Source organism: Ahaetulla prasina, chromosome 16, assembly GCF_028640845.1.
Source record: "Ahaetulla prasina isolate Xishuangbanna chromosome 16, ASM2864084v1, whole genome shotgun sequence".
In the NCBI taxonomy this organism is placed as follows: Eukaryota; Metazoa; Chordata; class Lepidosauria; order Squamata; family Colubridae; genus Ahaetulla; species Ahaetulla prasina.
The window spans coordinates 2,913,331-2,934,895 of NC_080554.1; the positions used below are offsets into that span (position 1 = coordinate 2,913,331).

General features: G+C 45.0%; 1 protein-coding gene across 4 annotated transcripts in view; it reads right to left on the reverse strand.

Moving 5' to 3' along the window:
* MVB12B (multivesicular body subunit 12B) overlaps positions 1–20,470 on the reverse strand; it is a 63,390-nt gene extending 42,920 nt beyond the window's left edge. Inside the window, exons 1-7 of one of the 4 annotated variants that reach the window (XM_058159493.1) lie at positions 15,239–15,361; positions 14,715–14,792; positions 8,174–8,262; positions 7,271–7,378; positions 4,596–4,692; positions 3,609–3,738; positions 2,380–2,502 (exon numbers count right to left, since the gene is read on the reverse strand). In XM_058159493.1, the coding sequence (XP_058015476.1) occupies positions 2,380–2,502; positions 3,609–3,738; positions 4,596–4,692; positions 7,271–7,378; positions 8,174–8,224 (509 nt within the window). In that variant the 5' untranslated portion in view covers positions 8,225–8,262; positions 14,715–14,792; positions 15,239–15,361. Of the gene's footprint in view, positions 1–2,379; positions 2,503–3,608; positions 3,739–4,595; positions 4,693–7,270; positions 7,379–8,173; positions 8,263–14,714; positions 14,793–15,238; positions 15,362–15,487; positions 15,973–20,035; positions 20,208–20,324 lie in introns of those variants that run through there. The other 3 variants (XM_058159494.1, XM_058159490.1, XM_058159492.1) reach the window with 3 other exon arrangements.
* Between the last annotated feature and the right edge of the window lie 1,095 nt (positions 20,471–21,565).

The window sequence follows — 21,565 nt, forward strand, 5'->3', positions numbered from 1 at the left end:
TCCAGAAAATAATAGTACAGAAGTATATGACCAACCTAATTTTATACCTTTTTTTTTTGTGTGGCGGTTTTGCCAAAAAACACGCTGGTTTTTCCACACACACACAAAATTCACCACTGAGGTAAATTATTCACTATGGACTGGTTTTGCCCAAAAACACGCTGGTTTCCCCCCCAAAAATGTCACCCCTGAGGTAAATTGTTCACTATGGACCGGTTTTGCCCAAAAAACATGCTGGTTTTTCCACACAAAAAAAATTTCACCACTGAGGTAAAATGCGGCCTAATGAGCATCCAACATGCATTCCTGTGACTGGTGGGGGGAGGGGTGGCGGCAGTTGGTCCTAAGTCCCTCAGGAAGTTTGAACGGTTGCTGAGCAACCGGTCATAAGTCGAAGAACTACCTGTGTGTGTGTGTGTGTGTGTGTGTGTGTGTGTGTGTGTGTGTGTGTGTGTGTGTGTGTATATATATATATATATATATTTAAAAAAACCTCTGTTTTGGACATATCACGCACCAAGTCCAGCCTCAACTTCCCTTACTTTCATCTTTCTGGATTCCTCGCTGCCTTTGGGGCACCGAAAGAAGATTTGGGCAGATTTGAAGGCGAGAGAGAGAAAAAAAGATATTTTAAAAAAAATTATTTTTTTTAAAAAGGAAAAAGGCAATGCCTTTTAACGAGGAACGATAAAAAAAAGCCAGTCTCTCTGGAGCCATAATTAGAAGGAATTAATTGAAGTTGTGTTTTGACACCGTTGCCGAATGCGCCGGTGATGCGCGACGACTCCGCCCGCTGCTGCCTCAATGGGGGGGGGAGGGAGGGAAGATTGGGGGGGACGCAAAAACATGGCGGAGGACTGCTCCCCCCACCAACACTGCACCGCTGCCACTTGCAATTTATTTATTTATTTACATTTATATGCAATGCGTGGCGGATCGGCAGCCCGCTATTCCCTCCTGCCCTACTCCAGCGAGGAGGCAACGTTAAGCCCTGAAAAGATATTAACAATTAATTAGTAGGACTTGGACAGACTCTCACCGGGGGGGGGGGGGGAGGAAGGGGGAGGGGGGAAAGGGAGGGGCAGCTCATTAATATGAGCAAATGCCAATTAATTCTCCCCACCGGCGGCAGACAAAACGAGCAACGCACCCGTCCCCTTCCCCACCTCCCCCCCCCCAGCATTCGAATGACAGCACAGGAAGGGGGTTTATCAAAGTGGAAGAGAAATAATGCCTGTGTGTGTCTGCATTTGTATGGGTGGGGAGGGTTTGTGTGTGTCTGTGCAAACGGGTGTGTGTGTTCTCCTGTCCCCTCCATAAATTGGGAGGAAAAATAAATAAATAAAACCCAGCGCCCAGCTTCTGGTTACTCCCAGACAAACTGGAAGCTGCCCGGTCTTTGGGTTTCGCTGCTCGTCTACAATTTGGTGTGAGCGGAATACCAATGTCAACTTGTTCTCTTTTGCTACCAATAAATCGTTCACCATCAACTCTCCTGCTTAAGAGTTGGAGGATGAAGTGGGGGGTGGAGGAAGTGGTGGAGGAGAAAGGGAGGAGGAAGAAGAGAATGAGAAAGAGAAGGAATAGTGGAAAAGATGAGAAAAGAGAAGGAAAAGGAGGAGAAGAGGAGGAGAAGGAGAAGGAGGAGGAAGAGAAGGAAGGAGGAGGAGGAGGAGAAAGAAGGAGGAGGAAGAGAAAGAAGGAGGGAGAAGAAGGAGAAGAGGAGGAGGAGGAGGAGAAGGAGAAGAGGAGGAGGCGGAAGAGAATAAGATAACAAGAAAAAGAAGAAAAATTAAGAAGAAAGAGGAGACAGAGAAGGAGGAGGAGGAGGAGGAGGAGAAAGAAGGAGAAGGAGAAGAAGGAGGAGAGGAGGAGGAGACAGAGAAGAAGATAATGAGAAATAGAAGAAAAATTAAGAAGAAGAAAGAGGAGGAGACAGAGAAGAAGGAGGAGGAGAAAGAAGGAGAAGAAGAGGAGGAGGAGACAGAGAAGATAATGAGAAAAAGAAGAAAAATTAAGAAGTAATGAGAGGAGGCGACAGAGAAGGAGGAGGAGGAGGAGGGGGGAGGAGAAAGAGAATCACTACTCATTAAAAAAATTGTTTTATAATATAGCTGTTACTACAGCTGAGAAAGGAACACATATACAGACCCAGATGGGTGATAAATAGGTCAGACGGAGAACTGGAGCGTAAGATGTTGCAACTGGCTGTTTTTGAATTTAGGAATTTAATCTGGAAACTTAAAACACGGCCACAGATAGCAGTCAAGCGTATGTCCATCTCAAGGAACTATGCTTCAAAAAACTCCTTAGTTTTTCGACTTGGGTTCATCTGGAAACCATCGTTGGCAAGGGAGAGTGAAAAGCCCATAATCTCACCTGGGAAGGTTGGCAGCTGGTGTTGTGGCTGGTGCTTGTGGAGAAGGTGTGGTAGGCTGTGATGATTCATGGTTTCGAGGGACCTTCCCCATCCGATACCAGATCCCCATGCTGTTCAACTCCCTTTTCGGCAAAGAGAGAAAAGTTAAGATCCATTCCACGTAAAATATAAAATAACAGATTTGAAAGGACCTTAGCGATTTTCAAGTCCAGGGGTCTCCAACCTTGTCAACTTTAAGACTTGTGGACTTCAACTCCCAGCTTTGCTGGCTGAGGAATTCTGGGAGTTGAAATCCACAAGTCTTAAAGTTGACAAGGTTGGAGACCCCTATTCTAGTCCAACCCGCTCCTGCTCAATCAGGAGACCCTATGCCATTCCAGACGAATGCTTGTCCAATCTCTTCTTGAAAACCTCTAGTGATGGATCACCCACAACTTCTAGAGGCATCTTGCTCCACCGATTAATTGTTCTCCCTGTCAGGGAATTTCTCCTTAATTCTAGGTTAATTTCTCTCCTTGATGAGTTTCTATCTGTTATTTTTTGTCCTGCCCTCTGGTGCTTAGGAGAATAGTTGATCTCCTCTTCTTTGTGACAGCCCCTCAAATATTGGAAAACTCTTACGATGACACCCATAGTCAAGCGGTGAAATCCTCCGCGGGCTGCCACCGGTTCGCTTCCCACGCATGCGCGGTGCATGCCAAATGTGCACTGTGCGTGCGCATGTGTGGCATGTGCCAAAGACACACTGTGCGCGCATGTGCTTTGTGTGGAAAAAGGAACTATTTGAAGGCAAGTAAAACAGCGAGGGGGGGAACAACAGTGCCGCGCGATTTAGATTCGCTAGAAAGCAGGATTCCCTGCTTTCTAGCAAATATAAATCGCGCGGCACAGCTGATAGCCGGAAATAACAGATCAGATGAACTGGTAGCATTTTTTTTACTATCGGTTTTCCCGAACCGGTAGCTTTTATTACTACCGGTTCGTCCAAACCGGTGTGGACCGGTAGCATTTCACCCCTGCCCATAGTCCTTCTCTTTGTTACACTAGACATACCTAGTTCCCTCAATTATTTATTGTATGCTTTATTGAATTGGTAGAAGACACAACAAAGACCCTGAGGACTGGTTTAGAAATGAGCCAGAGATCCTACTGGAAGGGAAACGTGGCCTCCTCAGAAAAAAGCCAAGGAAAGTCCTGATTTCAGAGAAAAATGAAAACATCTCCATACCCAATGTACGTATACTGTGGAAGAGTTTGTTTGCTTCGGCCAAGGATCCGGATATCACAAATGGCGGCCTCTGTAGAATCCCGAGGAATAAATTTAATGCACAACCTCTTTTTCCGAAAAGCAGTTTCTTCTGGAAAAAAAAGACAGGGAGAGTTTAAAGAATCTCATCTCTTTCTGAGTACTTGAAGAAAGAGAAAACTAACAATGATTACTCTCAACTATTCCAATTTCTCCTTCCCACCCTCCTTGTCCCTTTCCATCGCCAAGCTTTCTGGTCAACTTGTAGAGAACTTTTTATCCCTGGATCATGCAGAGAGACATGAATATCTGGACCTTTAAAACTTGGTGGAACTTCTGCCGAAGGGAAACCGCCAATTGTGGACTTTGTGTACAGTATCAATCCTGAAGAATTTTTTTTTTTAATTTACATTTATATCCCGCCCTTCTCCGAAGACTCAGGGCGGCTTACAGTGTGTAAGGCAATAGTCTCATTCTATTTGTATATTTACAAAGTCAACTTATTGCCCCCCCCAACAATCTGGGTCCTCATTTTACCTACCTTATAAAGCATGAAAGGCTGAGTCAACCTTGGGCCTGGTGGGATTCGAGCCTGCAGTAATTGCAGGCTGCTATGTTTTAATAACAGGCTATCTTACAGCCTGAGCCAGCTATGGTGGTTCCTTACTATGTGTGAGGGAAATTTCATCCAGAACTTCTCAGAAGGCACCATTCCTGATGGCAGAATGTTGACCAAGATGCTTCTACATTTCAGGATTTTTTTAGCTTTCTTTCCCCCTTGAACCTCATTCTTTTAACCTCCTCTTCTGTTGTCTAGTCTGGATTTTGATGGGTTGATCTTCAACTATCCCAAGGATAGGGATGCAGATAGAATTCAACTCAATCCATAGCTGGTGCGTCAAGAGAATCCTCTCCCTGATTGAATCTAGAGAGGATCTGATCACAGGAAAGGCTACCAACTCTACTTACGTGTATCCATAGTTTCTTGAATCGGGATGAAGCCAACGGCCAAAGTATCTTTTATGTCTATGAGTTTCATGTCAACCAAGACATTACCTAAGTGACTCTGTTGGAAGAAAGGCAGAACACTCAATGACTGGCAAATAGCGGAGAATTCAGCAAAAGCTAAACCACCCCCAATAAAAAAGCTACATTCCCACAAGACCATTGATCTGATGACTCCGTTCACCCAGTCACTGTACAAACACAATCCATGCATCCAGGCTTTCAGAGGCTGAAAAAAAGCATCAGAAACGAAGCTTCAGAAAAGAAGCCTCCAAACAGAGCTTCAGAAAAGAAGCCTCCAAACAGAGCTTCAGAAAAGAAGCCTCCAAACAGAGCTTCAGAAAAGAAGCCTCCAAACAGAGCTTCAGAAAAAAAGCCTCCAAATAGAGCTTCAGAAAAAAAGCCTCCAAACAGAGCTTCAGAAAAAAAGCCTCCAAACAGAGCTTCAGAAAAGAAGCCTCCAAACAGAGCTTCAGAAAAGAAGCCTCCAAACAGAGCTTCAGAAAAAAAGCCTCCAAACAGAGCTTCAGAAAAAAAGCCTCCAAACAGAGCTTCAGAAAAAAAAGCCCCCCAACAGAGCTTCAGAGGCTTTTTTTTCTGAAGTTCTGTTTCGGAGGCTTTCAGAAGCAGAAAAAAGTTTTTTTCTGAAATGGAGTTTGAGAAGTTTCAGAGGCAGAAAAAAAAAGCAAAAAAAAAAAAAAAGAGCAAGGCACAGAGCTCACAACCAGTTGCTAAAATTCAGCTCTGGGAACAGCTGATTGGGGGTATTCTGGGAGGCCCATCTACCTGCCAATCAGCTTTTTTTCTTATTTTCCTCCCCAAACACTAAGGCATGTCTTATATTCCTGTGCGTCTTATACTCCGAAAAATTCGGTACATCCATTTTGCTCATCAGCTTCCTTTTTGAAACTTGGCCCAAAAAGTCCAGAAAGCAACGCAAAACGGGGTGGGGGGTGGGGAGGGGAGAGAGATGTTTCCTCCATGCCAAGTTGGAACAAGGAATCCGGATTGGAATCCAAGCAAATGTCGTTCCTTATTAATTAAAAGCTGGAGAGAGAAAAAAAACCCACGTTCTGCAGCAAAGCTGTTACGCTCACATTTCATAACATTTCCATCAGAAACAGTATCTGGGATCTCGCTTGTTTTGACAGCCATTACAAGTAGAGGCCCATCATCCTGTGTCAGCGTAACCCTTCTGGAAACATCCTTCGCTTGGGGGCGAGAAATGGATTCTGCACCCTGCATAATCAAGATGCATTTCCCCCCACCCCCAAGAATCTTGGCACAGGAGACCAAAGAGAACGCGAATAAACGGGGAACAAAACTGACTAGGAACCAACAATTTTACGTGTGTCTGCCTCAACTTCTGGCAACTCGCAGACAAGGCGGCGCAGCTTCCTTGGCAACGTATTTTGCAAGAGGGCTGCCCGGCCTCCCACCAGGGAATTTCCGTGGTTAGAGGGGGACAACCTTTCAGCATTATTTGACTCTGGCTGAGTCAAATGGGCTCAGAGACAGGTACCAGCCCAAAAATCAGGCAGCTGGCTTTGGTGCCTACAGCTAGAGTAGAACTCATGGTCTCTTGGCTTCTAATCTAAATCCAGAGTCTCCTGTCTTCTCATGGTCTCCTGGCTAAAGATCTCTTAATCCAAACTCAGTGTCTCCTGATTTCTAATTCAAATTCAGGATCTCCTGGCTTCTAATTTAAATCTAGAGTCTCCTGCTTTTCATGGTCTCCTGTCTTCTCATGATCTCCTGGCTAAAGATCTCTTAATCCAAACTCAGTGTCTCCTGATTTCTAATTCAAATTCAGGATCTCCTGGCTTCTAATTTAAATCTAGAGTCTCCTGCTTTTCATGGTCTCCTGTCTTCTCATGATCTCCTGGCTAAAGATCTCTTAATCCAAACTCAGTGTCTCCTGATTTCTAATTGAAATTCAGGATCTCCTGGCTTCTAATCTAAATCCAGAGTCTCCTGTCTTCTCATGGTCTCCTGTCTTTCTCCAGGTCTCCTGGCTAAAGATCTCTTAATCCAAACTCAGTGTCTCCCGATTTCTAATTCAAATTCAGGATCTCCTGGCTTCCAATCCAAACTCACAGTCTCCCAGCTTCTAATCCAGGGCTTTAACCGCTAATCCAAACTGGCTCTTTTAAGAATCAGACATACTAATAGTTAATGCCCAAAACACCCCTCTCCTTCAACCCACAATTCCAGAAAGCGGTTGGACCGAGAGCTTCACCACTGAGGAGGGAGTCAAAATATGTCCTCTTTGAACCCACTTCAACCCCTTCATAGTTTACACCTCACTGATTAGTGAACAAATTGGCCTGCTTACCTATGAGTCTGTAGAGATTCTCAGACATCCAGGTCATAGTTTGTCCCAAAGGTGCTTTTTCAAGGAAGTCCAGTTCTTCAAGAAAGTTCAGGAGTGAACTGGAAAAGAAAGTCCAGTTGCCTCCTGAAAAAGCACCTTTGGAACTGCTTACCTGCAGCGGGTGAAGTGACCGATCCAGAATGTCCTTATTTTTCCTTCTTTATTTCCTTTAGAGTATCAGACAACAGACCCAATAACTCTTGCCCCAAAAGTTTGGATTTTAAGAAAATGTTTGGGCCAAAAAAAAAAAAAGCAAGCCACTTACGTTCTCTTTGGAGAAAGTCCGCGTGAAGCACAAATATCGTGTGACCTTGGATTTGAACAAGCCATCTTTCCAAAGATCAGCATCTAAACCATCTGCCGTTTGTGCGACCTGGGGGGGGGAAAAGAAAAAGGAAAGTTGTGTCTGTAACTAGGGGACATCATCAGTGTCGGGTATTCAGTGGTAGGTCACATCTTCAGGCGCTGAAGATGTTACTTAATTGGCTCATGAACTGTCCGCAAGAAACCCACCAAACTTAGGACACAAAGGATCCCGCAACTTCTGATGCATTTAATAAACCAGGTTTAAAACAAGCCACAGTATAGTACAGGGCACACCCAGTGTTCCAGACCTGTTGTGATGGTCATACCACGAGACCTTTTCCGGAGTGGCTTCCTTAAAGGATATTTTCTCTAAGGATCACCTAGGGTCCTTGAGTGGCGCAGACTGCTAAACAGTCTGTTATTAAAAACAGCTGCCTGCAATTACTGCAGGTTCAAGTCCCACCAGGCCCAAGGTTGACTCAGCCTTCCGTCCTTTATAAGGTAGGTAAAATGAGGACCCAGATTGTTGGGGGCAATAAGTTGACTTTGTATATAATATACAAATAGGATGAAGACTATTGCTTAACACAGTGTAAGCCGCCCTGAGTCTTCGGAGAAGGGCGGGGTATAAATTTATTTTATTCAATTTCTATACCGCCCTTCTCCCGAAGGACTCAGGGCGGTGTACAGCCAAGTAAAAAATCACAATATCAATATTAAAAGAAATTAAAACAAGCATATTATAAAATGGCCAAATTTAAAACGAATTAAAATATTAAAATATAAATAACCCAATAAAATTTTAACCCAATAAAATTTTAAGCCAGTCCCGCTTGAATAAATAAGTGCGTTTTCAGCTCACGGCGAAAGGTCCGAAGATCAGGTACTTGACGTAAACCAGGGGGAAGCTCATTCCAGAGCGTGGGAGCTCCCACAGAGAAGGCCCTACTCCTGGGGGCCGCCAGCCGACATAAATGTAAATAAATAAAAAAATAATAATAAATAATAAATCTAGTCCTACTACTGTTTCCTTTTTCAGAAAGTCCAAAAGACTATCTTGTATTTATCCAAGCTTTCTAGCGATAAAACATTTTTCTCCATCCCTTTTCATTGGCTTGAGGAATTGCTTCAAACCAGGCTCTATAAATGTTGCGAAGAAATCAACAGTACCGCAATCCAAAGCAGAGATCCTAAGCTTATTTTAAGAGATGAGGAAGACTTGGCGGTCAGAGACAGAACTGAAAAATAACACAAACTGACCCACAACCCAAGCAGACCCCCCCAACCAAAATGTGAATTCACAGCAACTATCTGCAAATGTGTTTTTATTTCTTAAACCGACTCTGGGCAAGCAGACAAGCGTGTGCAAAAAAAATCATCAACACATCTTCAAAACCAGTTCACAATTTGGTTCAATCACGGAGGGGGCCATCTTCAAAATTCCACAGTGAATAACAACATTGAAAATGCAAGGGACATGTTTATTTCCGTCTGCGCTTTTAATCCAAGTGCTTTCAGGAAAGGAATGCCATTGTTGGAATGATCGACAGATTTTTGGGCTCCGAGCCCATTCTAATTACTGGGACAGGCTCTCAGGATGCGCTAAATCTTATTTTCTGCAAGACGTTTTACGTGCTATTCCTTGTTTGTCTCTCGCTTTCCCTTACCCACATTCTGGGCTTGTGTGTGACACACCCTAACCCCGAATCTGAGTTCAACATATTGGTTCCCCCAACCTGGATCTCCACGGCTTCTTGAATTAAGGACAGCTAATCCAATCAAGACTTTGCTAGAGACCGGACAATCTCAGCCTTAGCAGAAGAAAATTGTTCCTGATAAAAGGAATTTAGCCATGTACGAAAAGCTGTTAATCTTAAGAGACGTAGGACAGGGTATAATCTCTGGACCAATTCATAGTTGTGGTGTCTACATCTCTTAGGAGTTGATGTCTAAATTAGCTTCTTTCTTTTCCTTCCTTCCTTCCATTTTCTCCCTACTTATCTATCCTCCCTCTCATCTCTTCCTCCCTCCCTCCCTCTCTCTACCTACCTACTTCTAATCTCATCTATTTCTCTAATCTATCTATCTGTCTGTCTGTCTGTCTGTCTGTCTGTCTGTCTACCTATCTACCTACTTGGATCTCTCTCTCTATTTTTCTATCTCTACCTATCTACTTCTAATCTCATCTATTTCTCTCTCTCTCTCTCTTTTATTTTTCTATCTCTACCTACCTACCTCTAATCTCATCTATTTCTCTCTCTCTCTCTCTCTCTCTCTCTCTTTTTCTATCTCTACCTATCTACTTCTAATCTCATCTATCTATCTATCTATCTATCTATCTATCTATCTATCTATCTATCTATCTATCTATCTATCTATCTATCTATCTATCTATCTATCTATCTATCTATCTATCTATCTATCTGTCTGTCTACCTACCTACCTCTAATCTCATCTATTTCTCTCTCTCCTTCTCTCTCTCTTTTTCTATCTCTACCTACCTACCTCTAATCTCATCTATTTCTCTCTCTCTCTCTCTCTTTCTATCTCTACCTACCTACTTCTAATCTCATCTATCTATCTATCTATCTATCTATCTATCTATCTATCTATCTATCTATTCTTGCTAGTAAATTTTACTTTGCTTTATGATGTTTTCCCCACGTAAAGATAAACCCTGAAACAGATGAAATTCAGAGTTATTAAATGCTGTGCTCTTTTCAGCCAGATTTAAGAATCTTGGCACGCAATTGTTTTTCAACGTTGTCTGTAACAGCAAGCCAATGAACCCAGCATTCCATTATTATTATCTTTTTTTTTTTTTTTAAAGCGGGGTTGGAGGAGGTTTAAGAAGAAGAAACTTCAAAAAGGTGATTTCGTCTCGGAGGTAACTCGAACAAAACATTTGCCACAAAATGTGCGCAGTGGTGGAATGTCGACAATGCGATTTTATTTCAATCTCCCCCCCAAAAAACAGAAAAGAAAAGAAAAAAGAAAAAAAAGCTTTTTGGGGATGTGCCAGAAGAAGGGGGAAAAAAAGAGAGAGCAGTGTGCCAAACCCAAGGCCTTGGAAATTCAAGCATGAGGGAATCTACTAGGAGAAGAAATGACCGACCACAAAAACAAGAACTGGAAAATAGTTGAAACTTGCAACAGAAGAAGAACTGAGCCTGGCCTTCCAGAATCAAAATAAGTCCTTTATGTTTCTTTCTTTCCTTTTTTGCTTTGTTTTTTTTTTTCCATTAAAGAATGCATCGTTTTTACGTTTGGGGGAAAAAAAGATCTCTTTATCAAGGCTTTACGAGAAGAGCTTTGAAAATGAACGCAGATTAAGAAAAAGGAGCAAGACAGGGATGAGAATATTAAATACCTCTTTGTGTTTTGCCCTTCCTCTAGTACAGGGGTCTCCAACCTTGGTCCCTTTAAGACGTGTGGACTTCAACTCCCAGAGTTCCTCAGCCAGCTTTGCTCTGGGAGTTGAAGTTCACACGTCTTAAAGGGACCAAGGTTGGAGACCCCTGCTCTAGTATACAAGCAGTCCTCAATTTATCACCACAATTGAGCCCGAAATTCCTGTGTGCTAAGCAAGACATCTGTTCAGTGAGTTTTGTCCATTTTACGACTTTTCTCGCCGCGGTTGTTAAGCGAATCACTGCTTGGTTGTTAAGTAAGCCACACGGTTGTTAAGTGGCTTCCCCCACTGAATTTGCTTCAAATTCAACACGTGCACGTCTGCATGTGTTGAAACATCTTAGCCTCCAAGGACATTCTCTGCCTCTCTCCCTGCGGAATGCCAAAGGCGCAATTCACGCATCCCTGCCCAATGAAAAATAAAAACCTAAACATTAAAATCCAGCGGCACTTGTGGACTTTGGGATTTGTGCACCCAACAGAGATGGGTGAAGAACTGGAATTCCAATGAACACCTCCCTACCAGGTAAATATCCTCAGCTTAGACTCTGGCACACTCCTCCTCCTTGCCCCTGAAAGGGTCCTACTGGAACCCTGAGGACTAGCAACTTGGCCTCTTTCATTCCAAACACGCCGCCCACGTTGCCTAAATCATGTTGCACCAGTTTCCAAAACTGGGAATATCTGACCATATGGGGAAAAGGTCACCTTTGCTGCGAGTCCGGTTGGGTGGCATATAAATGCAATACGCGGATTAATAGAATGTAACGCCTTGATGAAAATAAATGTAACACGTTAACATGAAGGTCAAAATGCACTGATTAATATAAATTAATATAATATGTTGATTAATATTAATGCAATGCATGTCATATAAATGCAGTGCGTTGACTAATATAGAGTATTGTATTACAACATTTATAGTCAAGAAAAAGCAAAAATCCTTATTGGATCAACTCAGTGGAGTTATAAGGAGTTGGGTGAGGTTTGCAAGGCAGAATTATGACTCATCTGCTCCAACCACCATCTAACCACCATCCAGAAACCTAGATAATAACTGCTGTAACCACCATCTAGAAACCTAGATAATAACTACAGGAAATCCTCAACATACAACGGTTCACTTAACGGCCATTCGAAATTACAACGGCGCTCAAAAAAAGAGACTTACGAACGTTTTTTGCAGTTACGACGGCTGTCCCCATGATTACACACGATCATCTGAATTTTGATCACACGATCAAAATTCAGATACTTGGCAACCTACTCCTATTTTTTTTTTAAAGTAATTTTTTTAAAACTTTTGACTTTTAAAAACAAAGTGAAGAAAAATACAACCCAAAAAACGAAAACACATTAAAAACAAACACAACGCAACTGAAAACTATTTAGGATGGTCGCAGCGTCCTGCAGTCTGATGTGATCTTCTTTTGCGACAAGCCAAGTCAGTGTGACTAATTTAACACAACTGCCTGCGATTCGCTGAACGACGGTGGCAGGAAAAGTGGTAAAATAGGGCGAAACTCACTGAAGAAATGTCTCGCTTAGCAGCAGAGATCTGGGGCTCCGCTCTGGTCATACGTCAAAGACTGCCTGTATTTGGTCCATTTCAGGAGGCCCAATAAAACCTTCCAGGCAACTGGTTATTAAGAAATGAGATTTATATCCCTTTTGCTAATCTGGTTCAGTAACGTGTCACCAAGGGCCGTACTGCCCCATGCACTCTTGATAGATCGATCAAGTTCTTCCTTTCCTTCTTGCAAAAAACAGTTCAAAAGCCGGTTCCCGATTCTCACTTTGCAGGGAGAGAAATAAAACAAATAAACCATTCCTTCTTGGAATTTTAAGTGGTGAACTCAACGCTCCTTTATCAGCCCTCAAGTATGAGGAAATACAGTAGCTACGGCTGGAAAGCTCCTGTTTGAGATTCCAGACAGATGATTTGCAAAAAAAAATTAAATAAAATATTATATATTTTTTGGGTCTTTCCTGGCACTGAAACGCCAACGAGTTCTTTGAACCTCTCCTTTTTATTTATTTAGTTTTTTTTTCTTTTTGCAAATTCTCCCAAACAATATCTAGAAAGATGCTGGTTTGGTTAAGCTCCACAACCAGATCGTGGTCTCTTGACTATAGGATCACAGCAGTGACCCGCAGGAAGGTCTCAAAAACCTGCATTTTTGCAAGCTATGCAGCTTAGGGCTCAAGGCAAAACAAAACAAAAAAACAACTCTTTGGATTGCAAAGAGAGAGGTTACGAGAACAAACAAGCAGTTAAGCCAGATTTATAGAGTCTTAAGAAACAGCCTTGGAAAACAGCCTGTGGCAAAAAGCAGGGATAGTATTGAAAATAAAATGCGGGCGTCATCTAAGTACGCTTCCCTACACATAAATTCAATTTCTTTTTTTTTTAAAGCTGCTAGTCCTCTTGAGGATGTGAGAAATATCCACTGACATCTGCCTTGGCACACTGTTTGCAAGAATAACGAATCAACTTTTTTTTGGCTGAACTTAGCAATGTGCATGCACTGTTTTTAATTTCTGTTTCCCCCCCCCTTTTTTTTTTATTATAGTGTTTTAATTTTAGAATTGGTTTAGGAAAAATAAAGGACTGAGCAGGAGCTGGTGTGGAATTATCTGAACGATCGCCAAGTATTGCTGAAAGCAGAAGGCAGAGAAAGCTGGATTCAAGATATGACAACCCACCAAACCAGGATAAATTTCCACATGGGCTGTTGGGAGAAGAAGCTAGCCTGCATTCTCACACTGTGCTAAGACAGTTTTACATCGGCCGGTTCGAATCCCCAGTATAGGTCTTCTGCATGAGCAGGGGGTTGGGCTAGATGACCTCCAAGGTCCCTTCCAACTCTGTTACATCTTCACTTATCTGGGGTACTCACTCCTTACTTTAGCATAGGTGAAACGGCCTATCCAGTGGACTCTGATGTTTTTATTTATTGATAAAGGAAACTATTTGTAGCTCAGGGTTGAAACCAACACTGAGAAGACAAGCCGCTAGAATATAAAATCAGAGCAGCTCCCGCTCCCTACTTGCTCTGATGATGTTACCTAGTTTGGTAATGAAGCGTCTGCCAGAGCGAGAGAGCATCAAGGATATCTCCCTTCTTATTTATATATTATGTATATATGTTGCCTGTCTCACCAAGAAAGCAACTTTGGGCAGCTTAGAAAAAGATCATGGTTTATTTGGTTGGGAATTGTGTGTGCCACAAACCCCAGCTACCATGTTTTGCTAACCAGGTTTAAAGTTAGTTCACCGTTCCAGACAGTTCCATGCTTTTAAAAAAAAAATACCCTGCAGCGGAGAGCAATTTGCTTGTGTTATTACAAACATAGGGTGGATAAATTCTACTTGAGGGTAGAACAAGAAGCAATGGGTGGAAACTAATCAAGGAGAGAAGCAACTTAGAACTAAGGAGGAATTTCCTGACAGTGAGAACAATCAATAAGTGGAACGACTTGCCTGCAGAAGTTGTGAATGCTCCAACACTGGAAATTTTTAAGAAAATGTTGGATAACAGTTTGTCTGAAATGGTGTAGGGTTTCCTGCCTCGGCAGGGGGTTGGACTAGAAGACCTCCAAGGTCCCTTCCAACTCTGCTATTATGTTATGTTATGTTAAATATCGATGTTTTTGTAAAAAAAGAGGATTTTTATTTATTTTAAATAAAAAATATAAATTCAAATCGGATTTATTTTTATTTTTATCACATTTATTTTAACAAAATGCTTTTGGAATAAAAAAATATCTAAAGATAGTTTTCTATTTAAGATACACTAATAATTTAGTTTATTTAACATGAAATGGAGCTTAGTGATGTAGCATGAGGCTGTATATTCTGCAATGTATATTTACATTTTTGGTAAATTCACTCAGTGAATCCAAGCTCTGCAAGCTAAATAGGAAACCTTCATTTTGTTTGCAAATAATAATATTAAACATTCTAACTGCCAGCAAGAGTGAGTCCTTACATTTAAAGAGCGCCTGCCATTTCAGATCTATCCTGGCCATCTTTTATGTTTGGGCCTTCAGGCCTGCCACATCTTCTTCTGTGGGAAAATGGAAGGGAGGATTGCATAGAGTGTAAATGATATGTAGTCAAAATAACATTCCTTTCTCAGAGAGTCAAGGACACATTGCCCTGGCACCTAGAGTCGGATGTCTGGGAGGTGTCTTCAGTTTGGACGGTGAATGATTGGACCATGTAATGGACATGTGGGTGCTGGGCAGGGACTTGAACTTTCACTTGGGTGGGGAAAACCTGGAAACTTTCAGATCCGGGTTTTCCCAGATGTGCCAATATGACATCTCTAATAAAAACTAACTTTGAGGAAATCCAAGCCTCGGAGTTTTCTTTCATCAGGCATGTTACTTGGAAGCCTTTTGAGTATTGATTTAAAGCACAATTTAAATCGCGCTTTAAATCGATTTTAACCAAATCCAGCCCTGTACATACATGAAGGAGAAAGGAAACCATTCTGGACTTCACACTCACCACGTCGTAATTGGTTGGGGCTCGGCTCCGGGAGGCTACGACGCCAACGCCGGTGATGGGATCCATAGGCAGGTTGGCCAAAGCATCGGTGAGCTCTCTAACCTCAGGCATGGTGGACGGATCCTGTAAGACGAGAAGAATCCAGAGGCAGAGGCAGGTCACAATGCAGATTTAGGGATTTGATGCAACCTAAGACATTGCCTGTACCAGGCTGGGTTCTTTGTCTACCAATCCCCGTTAAGGGCTCACTTGTTCCGGTCTTGCTATTCAGGAGAAGTTTGAGTTTTGATCAGATAAGGGCTTCCTCTCCAGACAGTTTGCAAAAACGTTTTAAGAAGTGCTTGGAATAGAACACACAGGGCATCATCTCAATGAGAAAAAGATGAATTTTTTCCTCCTTGGTCCCAGGCAAAATAAAATAAAATAAAAACATGCAGGAGAAGACCAAAGAAAAGAAAAGAAAAAAGAGGGGGGAATTTCTAAGCATCAAGGCCAGCCTTTCCGTTCCCTGATATTTTAATTTTCCAGAACTAAAAGAAACATTTTATTTATTTATTTAGGGAATTTATACGGCCGCCTACTCACTTTGGGTAGCTCTAGGCCAGTGGTGGGATTTTACCGGTTCGCACCAGTTCGGTAGAACCGGTTGTTAAGTAGTTAAGCAGTTCGGACAACCGGTTGTTAGAAGAAATTTCCTTTTGTTTTTTTTCCCACTTTACAGGGTTAATCCCTCTGAATAGCTCCTATGCACATAGCTACGCCCACCTGGTCACATGGCCAGCTAGCCACACCCACCCAGTCATGACCAATAAGTCCCGCCCCAAAATAAGCCACGCCCATAGAACCGGTTGTTAAAAAAATTGAATCCCACCACTGCTCTAGGCCAATGGTCGGCAACCTTAAACACTTTAAAAGCCACAAAGGCTCTAACCAGAAGCCCCCCCCCGTTCAATTCTGGAGCCGACCAGAAGTCCGGTTCCCCCATCATACTCTCCTCCTAGCGCGGCGTCCTTTTTCCTCTGCCTGTCCTAACCGAAAGCCCTATCAATTGTGGAGCCGGCCAGCAACAGGGAGCCGCAGCAGAGGGATGAAACAGCCACATGCGGCTCCAGAGCCGCAGGTTGCCGACCCCTGCTCTAGGCGACTTGTAAATATACCTACTCGAATTGCTTCTACTCAAATCTCATCTGCTTTGAGGTCGCCCCGAAAGTGCTTTGACAAGCAACCACTAGGAAAAGGACTGAGGCGTGAAGAACTGATGCCTGAGCTTACTATTTTGTTCCTCTTCCCTCCCCATCCCGCTTTCCTTCCATGCCGTGTGTTCTGTCCCCACCCCCCACCTCAGTCCGGGAGGCACGAGCGATGACTTAATTAGACGGCAATTCAGCCCACGGCAGCTATCAGCTCTGGCAGCAAACTAGCGAGCGTCTGCCAAGTTTCTCTGTTATCTTTTCTTGATGCCGGCGAGTCAACCAGGAAACCAGGAACAAACAGCACTTCAGCTCAAGTTCTCTCTAAGCAGTTGATTTGTTCGCCACGGAGTAGTATAGCAGCCCCTGCTGCTTTTATACCCTGTGGGGTGTGGCTCCGTGACTCAGCACTTCCTAGGCCTGCCCCACCCCTGCTTCTGTTGTTCCCGCCTCTCCTGTCTATGAAACCTAGGGTCCAACCAGGACTGATTGTCCTCAGCTGGGTCTGGGAGCATTGCCTGGGCAGGGGGAGATACAGGAGACAGAGGCCTCGTTATGTCTTCCACCTGGCCTGCCTCTGGTTCCTGGAGCTGAGCCAGGGAAGCCGGCCCTGCAGAAGGCCCTTCCCCCTCTGACTCTCTGAGTCACTCTCTTGACAGGGGACCAGGCCCGGGGGGGTGGGGGGCTGGAGCCACAACACAGTGCTTTTTAAAACGTCCATTCAACGTCCATTATTCCTAAATTGCCGAGAGAAAGCTGTTTCCGTCTCGAAATTCAGACTTCAAGCTATCGAACAGAAAAAACAACAACGGGAGATTAAGGGGGGGGACACCTAAAACTGCAGAACCACCAAGAGTTTCCAGAGACCTCCATCTTCTAGAGTCGGATTTATATTGTTCTGGAATCCTTCTAGAGCGCTAGTTCGTCTTCTAGAGTTGAATTATATGGTTCTGGAATCCTTCTAGAGGCCGAACTCTTCTTCTAGAATTCAAGCTTATTTTTAAATATAACTAGAGTTCCAGCCCTTCTAGAATTTTGGACTGTATATTACATTATTCTGGAATCCTTCTAGAGCTCTAGTTCTTTTTATAGAATTCTAGAGTCCATTTGCGTTATTCTGGTCCAGGTGGAAGGCTAGATGGCTGGAGGGGCTTAAAACTGGAAAGAAAGGGTACTAAAATAGATTATTTCTCCCTCAGCCAGGACTGGTATTGTTAGCCAACAGGAAAAATGTCATTTTGCGGCACAAACGGAAATTTAACTTCTCCCAATCAGCCTTCTGCAGGAAGGAGGGAGGGAGGGAGGGAGGGAGGGAAGGAAGGAAGGAAGGAAGGAAGGAAGGAAGGAAGGAAGGAAGGAAGGAAGGAAGGAAGGAAGGAAGGAAGGAAGGAAGGAAAGAAAGAAACCAATGTGGTTTCCGGATCCTGGATTGTTTAAAATGCTTATGCCACACTGAGCTACTGACTGCATTCATACCAACCTGTGTCCTTGTAATGGCCTCCCACCTATTTCTCTAGGTGCATAAACACACACTCATAAAGGCACCTCTACATTCCTAGAAAGGTGCTCTCCTGCCCGAGAGAACTGGGGACGCCACCCACAAACCACACAATCAAGTACGTCCACTTTTCCCTCCCCATCCCTTCCAACTCCTTTGTGGTAGTGAGCTTTGAGAGACATCCTGGATGTCAAGGCATAAACCCGTAGGCCACACATCAAGAAACAACAACATTCATTGTTGTTTCACCAAATATGCAACTAATTGGCTGAATTGGATATATTACCACTTGCTATACTGGCATTTAGCAGTGTTTACTTTCATCACTCTAGTTTACAAAGACAACAACCTCTGGTGGCTCAGCAGACTAAGTCTGTCTGTTATTAACACAGCTGCTTGCAATTACTGCAAGTTCAAGTCCCACCAGGCCCAAGGTTGACTCAGCCTTCCATCCTTTATAAGGTAGGTAAAATGAGGACCCAGATTGTTGGGGGCAATAAAAGTTGACTTTGTATATAATATACAAATGGATGAAGACTATTGCTTAACACAGTGTAAGCACTAAGTCTTCGGAGAAGGCCGGGATATAAATTCAAATAAAAACAACAACAACAAAAACAACAACACCCCCCCCCCTTCACAAACAAGGAAACTACACGATGGCTTAGCAGGTTGACTGAACAAGCCTGCAGCAATCAATCTACGGTCAACCTATTCAGTACTTCCAACCTAAGATCTATTCCTAACTTGTCGGCACTACCTTATATTGTAGCTCTTCCTGGCTTCCCTTCCGCTTTCCTTGAGGGTGGGGTGGGGAATGAACTCTGATCAGCTCTTGTTAACCTAACAGTAGCAGTTTTTAAAATAAAATATAAAATAAACTACAGCTAGTCAAGATAGCCTGTTCCCGTTGTTGAGCTTTCAGCGTTCCCAAACGGCAATGCTGTAAATTTGTAACGCAATTTCAAGGGAACGCGGTCGGGAAAAGCTCTTTTTCTCCTCCCCCCTCCTCATTTAAAGGGTCTCTTCCTTGTTCACCCCGCTGGGACACACACACACACACCCCGCTTTTTCAATGGGGTCTCTTCCCACTGGACAAATGTTAAAAGCTTGGCAGCTCCAGAGAGGGGGATCCTTTGCAAGTGGGAACTAAGAAAGCAGAGAGACAATACCAGGGGGTGCGTTTGGAGTGGGTGGGCTTCAAACCGGAAGACACCCGACCTAGGTGCCATTCCAGGCGGGGAGGGTGGGGGGGGGGAGAGCTGGAGATGGGTGGGCAAGGCAACCCGGCCTGGCGTGCAAAGAAACTGGGGGGTCACGCAAGGAAAGACCCCACCTTTTAAGCGTGGCAAAGGCCCCTTTCATGCAACAAAGCAAAGTGGGGGGTGCCCAACACAAGGGGCTTTCAGGCATCCCCCCCACCCCAAAAAACAAAACAAAAACAACCAACCCAGGATTGGCAAAACAGCATCAAGGAAGCTGGCAGGATTGGAGCTCCTGCGATTCAAAAGAGCAGGCGTGCCTCCCACCCGGTTGTGGTTTTGGATTGGCTGGCAGAGATTTTTGCTCGCCTTGTATTGGGGAGGGAAAAAGAAAAAAAGAGGGAGGGATTAGGGAGGAGGAGTGGTGGGGGGGGGGCACGAGACAAAGCCGGCCCCTTGTTCTTTGCAGGGTCTCTCCCCCCTTTCTCCCCCCCACCAAGTCCCCAGCCTCCCCATCTCTAATCTTTGAAACAAGGGGGAGGGCTGCCCCCCACCTTTTAAGGAGAGGGAAGAGAGTTACCCCCATATATACACGTATATATATACATACACACACACACACACACAAAATATGCACCAGCCCTGCAAGGCCTCCGCGCGATTTAAGATTGGGGTGGGTGGGTGGGAGAAGGGTTCCCCCCAATGCACCCCCCCAAAAGGTGCATGTAAGGGAGGAAGGGAAGAGGGGGCGCAAAGGAGAAGGGGGCGCAGCAGGGCCCAGCCTGGGATAGGGGAGCAATGATTGTGGGGAGGGGGGAAAAGAGAGAGAGAGAGAGAGAGAGGCAGCCAGGCCTCAATGAAGGGGTTTTTTGGGGGGGGTGGGGGTGGGAGGGGGGAGACACTTAACTGTTGCCCGGGGCGCTGCTGATGGCGGCTGGTGGCGGCTCCCCCGTTTCAGGCAGAAGCAGCTTTTCATTGCCCGGCGGGGACCGGAGCGGAGAGCGGAGGAGGAAGAAGGAGAAGAAGAAGGAGGAGGGAGGGAGGAAGAGGAGGAAGAAGGAGAAGAAGAAGGAGCGAGGGAGGAAGAGGAGGAAGAAGGAGAAGAAGAAGGAGGGAGGGAGGAAGAGGAGGAGGAGGGAGGGAGGGAGGGAGGAGGAGGAGGCCCGGCGGGGCCCGCAGGAGGCGACGGTCCTTACCGGGCGGTGCAAAGGCGAGGCCCCCCCAAGCCCCGGCCCGATTCCCAAGCGGAGCAGTAGCCCGTCAAGCAGCCGAGCGAGGGCGGAGGCGAACGGGCGGCCGAGGCGAGCTGACACCGCCTTCCCCAACCCAACCCAACCCAACCCAACCCAACCGGGCGCTGCTCCGACAAGCCGACGCCGCTGCCTTCTTCGCCGCCGCGCTCCAGCCACAGAGCCCCCTGCCTCCCGGAGCCCGCACTGCCGCTTGCTTCGCTCGGCCGGCCTGCCTGCTTGCCTTCCTCCCACCCCCAGCCACCACTCTCGCCGCCCACCGGCCCCAGGCAGAAGCGGCGCAGCCCAGCCGCGGCCAAGCGAGGCTCGCTCCTGCCGTGCGCCCAGGGCGCACCGGGGACCCTCCCCGCCTTAGCCAAAAGCCTCGCCAAACCAAAGCGCGCCCGGGAACGCACCGGCCGGGCGGCGCGGGGAAAGGAGTCCCCCCCCCCCCCCCGGCCGAGAGCGAGGAGGGACGGGGAGCCCGGAAGTAGGTGGGGGTGGGGGTGGGGGGGAGGGGAGGGCGGAGGGCGCGCTCCAAGCCGAGCCTGCCTTTCCGCCGGCTTTGCTCGCCTGCCAGGAGGAGGAGGAGGAGGGGTTGAATGGGGGGGGGGACACACGGGGGCGGTGGAGGGCTTTGATCCCAGTGGCGCTCTTTGGGTGCCCTCCCCCCTCTTTTCTAGCTGCATCTTCTCTTGCAAGGAGTTTCACTAGTTGGCCTTAGGTTTATTGATTTGGCCTTTGCACATGGAATATTCAAGGCGATTGTCTGTCTGTCTGTCTATCTATCTCTCATCTATCTATCTATCTATCTATCTATCTATCTATCTATCATCTATCCATCTATCTATCTATCCATCCTACCTACCTACCTACCTACCTACCTACCTACCTACCTACCTATCAATGGATGATAAATGGAAGATGGATGATAGATATGAGAGGTAGATAGACAGCGAGATGGAAGATGGATGATAGATAGATAGATAGATAGATAGATAGATAGATAGATAGATAGATAGATCTATCATCTACCTCTTACCTATCCTACCTATCAATTTATCAGATAGATGATAGCTGGAAGATGGATGATAGATTACATAGATCTATCTATCTATCAATCACCTACCTACCTACCTACCTATCCTACCTACCTACCTATCTACCTATCAATCAGATATAGATGATAAATGGAAGATGGATGATAA